Here is a 9,143-nt window from a genome sequence, read left to right on the forward strand (position 1 = left end):
AGATAAATTTTAAGAATAAAATAAGAATATTTTTGATATAGGAATAATATTATAAATAGGAATGTTTCGTTCTTTTCTTTGTTTATTTATTTATTTATTATTATTGGGTTTTTTTAATATTAAGCTCTTAAAAATATTTTTTTTCAACAGTTTATTAAAGTAATGATTAAATTATTGTTGAACATGATTCAGTTTATCTGAAATAGAAATAAAAATTAAAAAAAAAGAGAAAGAACGAACACATTCTGATTGCTGAATAAGATGTAGTTTTCATTCACCCTGATTATCACCCTTACAAAACATTACAAATTTTAGAATTACAATTAATATTTGAAATTTTAAACAAAAAGTAGAATTTTTAATATATAGTAATTTTAAATATATTATTTTAATTGCTTTTAATATTTATTTAACTAAACTGCTAGAAAAAATTTGAATTTAAAAAAAAATTATAGACCTTTTATTATTTACGATAATGTATATACTTCAAAAGTAGCAATGTAATAATCATTTGATAATCACGTGTGGTCGCCGGGCTAAGAATAGCGCCGCTGTAGCCCATGCATGTCGTAAGAGGCGCCTAAAATGGGACGCAGAGTTTCGAGAGTTTCGCTCTCTTAGATTTCTTCAGAAATTTTGCTCCCAGTGATGGGTGGGGCTGTCCTGAGAGAACATTTTGAGTCTCTGGGGAGGGTGTTCTCCGGCATGGCCCGTGAGGGCCTTGTCAGTGGATGCTTTTCCCTGGAATGTGAGCAGTTCTGCTCAGTGGTGGTGTGGGGGGCCGTCACTGAGTTGAACCAACGCTGAGTTGGACGATCTTTCGGCCACTCGTGAGGAGTGGTCCAGGGATCGTCTTAATTTTTAGAAAGAGCTCTACTTACTTACATACCAGCGCCACTGTAGCCCATGCATGTCGTAAGAGGCGACTAAAATGGGCCGCAGAGTTTCGAGAGTTTCGCTCTCTTAGGTTTCTTTCGGAATTTTACTCCTGGTGAGGGGGGGCTAGATTTCGGGGGGGTTACCCTGAGAGAGAGCATTTTGAGTCTCTGAGGAGTGGTCCGGGGATCGTCTTAATGTTTAGAAAGATATTACTTACATACCAGCCTCACTGTACGCCATGCATGTCGTACTAGGAGACTAAAATGGGTACCCAGGGAGGGTAATGGATGACAATGCCATAGCGAATAAAGTTTTAACTGAGACTCGGCTATTGCTGTTACTTTCCCCATGATCAGAGCTTATAGCCCTGATATTACCCCATTCATATATTTTCTTCTACAGATAACGAGAAATATTCTAGCAAAAAAAAAAAAATCACTTGATAGGCATGAAGTATTCATTCCATATGGCAATTTTGTCTTTAGAGCTGGTGATTCTTTTTTCTTTTTCTTTTTTGATGCGCGAAACAGTTTAATTTGTTTTCCGTAACTCGATCTTTACTTCTGTGTTTGTGAAAGTCAGTAGCTGCTTAACAGGCAAGACTTTTTATTTAAATTATAGAAAATCTTGATAAGGATGACTTAGTCCAAAATTTGGACAAAAATCAAGCACTCGATCTCTTTAAAAAGCTATCGAAGAAAATTGAAGTCGAGTGATCTGGTTATTTAAATATTTATTCATTGGCAAGTAGTGACCCTGATGGTGACGATACGGGAACAGAAGGTGAAAAAATAAACTTAGTAGTCTCCCCACCTAAAGAATTCCAGGAAGAACATGTTCGTAAAAAGCGAAGGACTGAAGAGGTATTCAGAGATGATCAAATGGATGATGACACTTCTACAACAGATAATTCAAGCACTCTTAGGGAGAAGGTTCCTCCAGTCTTTCTGCTCGATCAAAGCAAATGGACGTCGGTCATATCAATCATCAAGGACCAAAATATCGACTACTCGCATGCAAAGAATACAGATAAGGACATAAAAATTCAGCCCATTGCAGTTGGCGATAACCGTCAACTAACTAAATTAATAGATAATCTTACCTTATAATATCATAAATTCTCCCTCAATAGTGAAAGAAACCTGAAGGTTGTACTCAGAGGAGTCACTGAGGATATCAACTCAGGTCAGAGATTGCAACAGGTCTTATCAATCACAGTTTGCCTCCGATTAAAGTGAGTCAAATGTACCGGGCTAACAAAAGACAGATGCCACTCGTGTTAGTGGAGATTCACAACTCCCACAAAAACATCTGTGAGTTAACTTCGATCTACGGTCTCAGGATTACCCTAGAATCCCCCCCCCCCTGAGAAAAAAGAACATTGGCAAGGCAATGCCATAGATGTCAAAAATCAAAAATTTGGTCACGCCCTGAAGCTATGTAGAGCTGACTACAGGTGTTTAAAATGTGGTGAAAATCACTGAACTAATACCTGTGCCAAGTCCAGAACCATACCTGCCAAATGTGCCAATGCAACGGCTCTCATCCTGCAAATTACAGAGGATGTAGTTTCAGACTTCCTCTCAACTTTCCACACATTTAAAAGAAGCTGAACATCCTCCGACTCAAACAATATCTAAAAACCAACAAGGTTAGCTACAACCGAACAAAACGTACACGGATGCGCCACGTTCCAAGAAAACAACATGCCATGAACAAACAAATCCCAGCCTGACTGCGGTCATCGCCTCTCTAGCTATGATGCTACAAGACTGAGAAATCCAGCCCATCACTGACCTCTACAAAAAGATTCCTACAAGAGACACACTCCATTATAACTGCACTTAACAATGAATAGAAATAAAATTCTTCCAAACTCTCTCCTAATCGCCGCTTAGAATTCCAACGACGGCCTCTCCAACAAAATTATCGAGCTACAAGAATTCGCAGTTAGATATAATCCAGATGTTATTCTAATCAGTAAGACGATTTACGGCTAGCAAACAACCCGAAATTAAGAGGATTCCTGATGTATAGAAAGGATAGACTTGATTTCAGAGGTGGTGCAATTTACGTCAAAAAGTACCCTAAACATAATGCCATAACCAATAAACTTAGAGATTACAGGCATTGAAACCTACATTAATATTGCTGGCAAACTTAAAATCTGCGCTGTTTATAACTCACCTATGAAAACTTTACTGATGACTGATTTAGACGCTATTCTAGGCAATAAAGACTCCATCATCATTGCTAGCGATTTCAATGCCAAATACCCAGCTTTGGAACAGCAAAACAACCAATAAAAACGGTAGTATACTGAACAATTATATGGGATCAAACTACATTGTAGTGGCCGGTTCCACAGAGCCTACTCATCATGGTCCTCTTAGTAGTTCAGATGTTTTAAATATTGATATCCTCCATGACATCAAATATCAGTATCAGCTGCAAACAATGAATGAGCTGTCTTCAGATCACAACCCTATTTTATTCAAATTAGGTAATCAGGAACAATTATTTTCCTCATTTCTTCATAGGTTGGGAAAAAATCATCCAAAGTATTCCCCTAACACATTGGTCCAGTACCCACCATAAAATTAAAGGAGTAGATAGACGAAGCAATAGTCAACCTCACAAATCTAATTAACAAAGCATTGGCAGCAGTCGCCAAAACTATAACTATTTATAAGCCTGTCTTCCGGAAGATATTATGAATCCAATCAGAGATCATAAAACACGCGCTCCACAATATACAGGGTGTTCGGGATAAATTTGACAGTTTCGTAAGGAAAAAGAAAATCTTCTTTGTATCTATTAAATTTAATGAATTGACAAAAAACATTACAGGCAGAGTTAATTACAATACTATCAACAAGATTTACTCAAAATAACCACCATTAGCATCGATCACAGCTTCAATTCTGCTTCGGAACCTCGAACAAGCTGATGCTACAGTCTCCCTGGGAAGGGCCGCAAAAACTGTTTTAATTTTATCCATTAACTGGGCTTTTGTATTACTGGAAGTGGGATTGGTGTCTTTTTCAACTGCGCCCCCATACAAAATAATCCATGTGGTTAAGGTCTGGGGAGTTTGGAGGCCAAACATTTGGACTGGTGAAGTCGTAGAAATTTTCAGACAACCATTTTTGACTTTTCCCAGAGGTGTGGCAAGGGGCCGAATCCTGCTGCCATACATACGGCCTACCATTGCCTACCCTTGTTATCCAGGGCTTGACTACAGTTAGCAACTCCACGAACAAAGCCCGAATTCCAATGCCAGGGTTCTTCAACACCTGTTCCTGCAGATTTGCGAGGAATTCTGCTGTACGAACGCAATCAGATCGTCTGCTAGGGATCTTTCTTCTTGCTACATCCTCGTAGTCACCATTGCAAGTCTCTAGTTCATGCCTGATTGTTTTTACTGTATTCAGGGAGCATTGGGCAGCAGTCGTAATATCCTTATTTTGATGGCGGGCACGAATCATCATGATACAAGTTATTCTCTTCCATGATTCAGGTGGGTTCCAGCTATCCATCCTTTCTGACATCTTGTATGTGAATGAAGAAGGGTCCAAACTTTTAAATGAAGAGAAGTGTGTGTTAATACATGTAACTTACGGAAAAATATAATTAATTATAAATATGTCAAATTTATCCCGAACACCCTGTAGAAAACCCCTTAACAAATTGAACAATCTAGTCAGAGAAGCTTTCAGAAAATCATCCTCTCCAGATTGCGAGAATCACCAGACAAATTAAACATCATTCGGAATGAACAATTCGGCTTCCCTCGAAACCACAGTACTGTTCATCAAATCCATCGATTTATAGAATATATCATTACAGGATTCAACTGGAGACAACACACAGGTGCTGTATTCCTTGACATTGCGAAGGCTTTTGATAAAATCTGGCACTGTGGTCTCTTATACAAATTCATTAGAGCAGACATATCAATGAATATGATACGTCTGATCAAATCATACCTTACCGATAGAAAAATACTGGTCAAGATTAGTGGATCAACTCTACCCAACGCAAAATTCTATCTGGAGTTCCACAAGTCTCCTTATTGGTCTCGCTTTTATTCTCAATTGACATGGCAGATATTCCACATAAAGGACTGCTATTCAATAGTCACATCGTGCTCATCTAGGCGAAAGTATCCACAACTATTGCTCAACTTTACTCCATGATTTACAGCCACAGCAAACTAAATACATCAAACAAACTATTACTTTATTAGACGGTGAGAACGTCCCATAATTACTTATGCCTCTACAGCTTGGAGCCGCACTTCCAAATGTAACATATTAAGAGTATAACGAGTGAAAAACAAATGCTTACGGATGCTACTAGATACCACGGATAGTTCAAATCTGGAACGTGAGAAAATATTCGAAGTAAGGCAGTTAGAATTATTGAAAGAACAAGTAATGAAAAAAAAAAGACGTGCAAATTGTAGAATTTAGTGATACTAATGGAAGGGAAGTGGAAAACTATAAAATCATCCTAGAAGAGGAAGATCCAGAGGAAAAAATTGTGTAAATCTGTTATTAAGGAGGGAAAAAAAGTACAAAATACCAAAATATTGATGACGAATCAGATGGATTTTGTTATAATTCAAGTGTACATGCCAACGAGCCACTGTGAACATTACGAAATAGAATATGAGCAAGCAGAGGAATCAAAATCATCAGTCTAAGATAATTTTTATAATCGTTCTCGTAATGGACGATTTCAATGTAGTGGTTGGTGAAGATAGTCGCCGATATACCTTTTTGAAATGTATTATCAACTCTAAAATAGAAGCAGAAATCAGTAGGAGATCTTGAGCGATATCTTCGGATATATATTAGCCGTTAGTCGATTGTAAAAAAAAAAAAGAAAGAAAAGAAAAGGAAAACAGAATGGAAAGAAGTTGAAAATCAAGAGAAACGCTGACAAAGCACGACGAATAATTGCAACATATACTCGTCCCAGATGGCAAAGAATACATATCCTGAATACTAAGTTAAAGTGTAGGCTTGGGCCACAGTAACTGGACGAAATATTTAAAAGAGCAGATGAATTAACTAACTGAAATACTGTAGGATCAAATGAGATACGGGGTGACTTTTTTGAAAATATTGGAGATGTACCAAGAATGGATGCGTTTAATGGGATTGGCTGGAGAGACAGAAAACTAATTAAGACATATGCCACCCTAAAAGTACAGAATACATGAAATAAAATAAAAGAGAAATGAGATTTGAAGAAGAAGAATCATAGGATTTGTAAACATATTAGAAGGAAAGAAAAAAAAAAGGGCGGAGGGTCATAGTGAAAAAACTTAGCTCATGTGTGCGCGGAGTTGCAATCACACTCGTGAAGTACCTGTCATAAGACAATGCAATAGCGCGGGTTAAAAAGAACAGTTTGAAAAGATTGGATGAAAGCTGTAGAACCTCAGTATTGGCAAATATCGGATTGAGCACACTTGACCTTGCAGTAAAAAGAGGAGATGAAGTAATCGTTACGGACGCACAAGATGAATCTGCAATTATGTATTTTTAGATTTTATAACTTAGAGCTGTAAGTCGTATCTATAGCAACAAAATCCCAATGCCATAACTCACAGTTATAAGCTTAAAAAAAAAAAAAAAAATATATATATATATAATAAAAACGGGTGGAAAGAAAATAAATGAGTTAAAAGAGGAGAAACGAAAAAACAAAAGAAAGCATACATATATCTGTACGTGTGTGCTTTATTTTTTGCCTAATTTTGCTGCTACAAATAGTCCATTGAATCCAAAATGGGAAGAATTTTCCCACTTCGATATGGATTTTAAATTCCAAATTTCGTTAATTTTTTGAGCCAGAGTGGAATTATTAATATTATTTCGAACTGTTTTGAAAAATATTATCAATAAAATCATCCTATTGAAACCAAAATTGAACTGCGCGAATATCGTTCTTGTGTATATCTTAGTCGAATATTTTATTAAATTCCACCGAACCAGAATGGCGTGATTGCAACATGTAATGTCGATACTTTTTTTTGCCTCTGTCAACAATCCAATTAAAAAAAAAAGTTCAGAACGTTTCGGGAAACATCTGTATGGATTTCAAATAACAAATTTATAGACCAAAGCACGCAGTAATTTGCTGCTAACAGCTTCTTACGCATTTTGTGTTCAAATAAAAAAATTAAATTTAAAGTTCTACTTGGCGATCTAAATTCAATTTCGATCGCCAAGTGGAATGCGATTTCAAATTTTGGGTCGTAAAAAAATGAGGAAATCACTGATCATTGATATCAAATTTAGGTAACGAAATCCAATTTTGAGGCGTATTTTTTTGGATCCGTTTCAAGACTGGTAAGGAATAGCATAACGATTTTTTGCCTATGTAATGAAACTTAAAAAAAAATATTTTATCGAGAAGATTTAGCAGATAACGAGGAATAGTAATTAAGATATCCCTAACGCCTTCCTGCGACACGTGCAAATTAAGTGACTTAACAGAAAACGAAATATCTGGTTAATTATATAGCGAATTATGAATGCTTACCAATAAGACAAGTCCATGAAACGCTAAAAGGATCAACTTGTTACATGCAAATCCCCGTCTCGGCATTCATATAAACGAACCAGCGTTCTACCGACCACGTGACAAGCATGTTTAATAGAGGAATAGGAAAATGAAGAAACTTGTTTCTATTTACGCAATCAGTGGGGTGGTTATGATAACTTCTTTACCGACTTAACCTTCGCCCCCATAGCGGATTGCAATTATATCCGGTCTACGTGCTCGGCCAGAGAACCGACATATTTCCCATTTTCGTGAGATGCTACATGTCAAATGTAATTTGCAGTCGCTGGCACGAGCACAAGGGGGGGGAGGGTGCTGGGGTGGAGAGAGGAGAAGGAAACGGCATCCCTAGGTCTCGCGTGGCGTGCGTCTCACAGGAAGTCAATATTGAACTTCGTTCGTACGCCGTAAGTTTCGGGGCGGCGTTTATTGAAGAAAACTTAAGATGTTTGCTTACGTGCGGTTCTCCGGGAGTATGGGTGGCCTCCTCATGCTCTAGAAGCACCTCCACGGCTTCGACGTACTCTTCGCTGATAGCGTGTAGTAAAGCATCCTTTGTGTCCACCTTGTACTCAATCAGTAACTCCACCATTTCCAAGTTTTCGTTGTCTATCGCCATCAATAAAGCCGACCGTCCCAGGGGGTCTACGCAATTGATGTTGATTTCTCCGGTCTTTTCGGCGCATTCTAGGTACCTAAAATACAACAATGTGATCGTCAATGATTATAATATTAGGGGAGAAAGTCATAAATATTAAAAGTCAGAAATATTAAACAGTCCTCCACGAGAAGTCTCCACAGATCTATAACATGATAGCGCCGTGTGTAGACAATTAGACCGAAGCAAGGATTTTTTTTTCTTAATTGCCAAAATTTATAGTCCTAAATAAAAGTGAGAAGGGAGTATACTATTTCATAGTAAAGCCATCGAAATATGGCGTACTTTGATAATAATAAGACGCCATTTTCTGGTTTACCTGCATAAATGTCTCCAGGTCGGACTGCAACTGTTCCATCCTATTTATTTATTTATTTATTTTATTCTTTTTTGCAATGCTGAGCACGCATTTCCTGAAGAGTGTTTTACAGCTAATTTCTGCGATGTTAAAAGAGAGGTATCTTTCCATTATGCCTTCATAAACCAGGCGTGATTTTTTACGATGATTTTTTTTAATTCCATGGCTGTAATATTTCATGTGAGAGAGCAGACTTTTTAAATGCCTCTAAAAACTGCTCCCTTAATATCCTCATACTTTTATTTTCTCTATTGCAATGATATACAGCTAAAATAGTATTTTTTTGCCTTATGGTATAATTACTAGTGTTGTGCTAGTTATACAAACTTATATAAAAAAAAACAAAACAGTATTTACTAAAATAATGCTGGATTTAATATCCACTTGATTTATATAATAAAACAAAGCAGTATTGTTAAGGAGCATGCGTTTTACGTATTTCTCTCCAAAACATCCGGTGTTATACTTACCTTATTAAAACTGTTATTTCTATTTTTAAATATTCCATATATATATATAACGAGGGTGGTCTGAAAAGTTCTCGGCCTAACAATGAAAAAACGAATTTATAATTTCAAAATTATTTTTCTTTTTTAACATAATCTCCTTTAAGACTAATATATTTATTCCAGTGATGCTCCAGTGCCATTATCCAGTCCCTGTAGCGGT

At 36.9% G+C, this 9,143-nt stretch overlaps 1 protein-coding gene across 1 annotated transcript in view; it reads right to left on the reverse strand.

Annotated features, from left to right (window-relative positions):
• LOC150100193 (transient receptor potential-gamma protein-like) overlaps nucleotides 1-8,077 on the reverse strand; it is a 94,674-nt gene extending 86,597 nt beyond the window's left edge. Inside the window, exon 1 of the mRNA XM_090402607.1 lies at nucleotides 7,916-8,077. Within this exon, the coding sequence (XP_090258733.1) occupies nucleotides 7,916-8,077 (162 nt within the window). The remainder of the gene's footprint in view (nucleotides 1-7,915) is intronic.
• Nucleotides 8,078-9,143: the final 1,066 nt, after the last annotated feature.

The sequence above is a fragment of the Typopeltis vanoorti genome, chromosome 13 (assembly GCF_054136105.1).
Source record: "Typopeltis vanoorti isolate ZY-2024b chromosome 13, IOZ_Tvanoo_1.0, whole genome shotgun sequence".
Classification (NCBI taxonomy): Eukaryota; Metazoa; Arthropoda; class Arachnida; order Uropygi; family Thelyphonidae; genus Typopeltis; species Typopeltis vanoorti.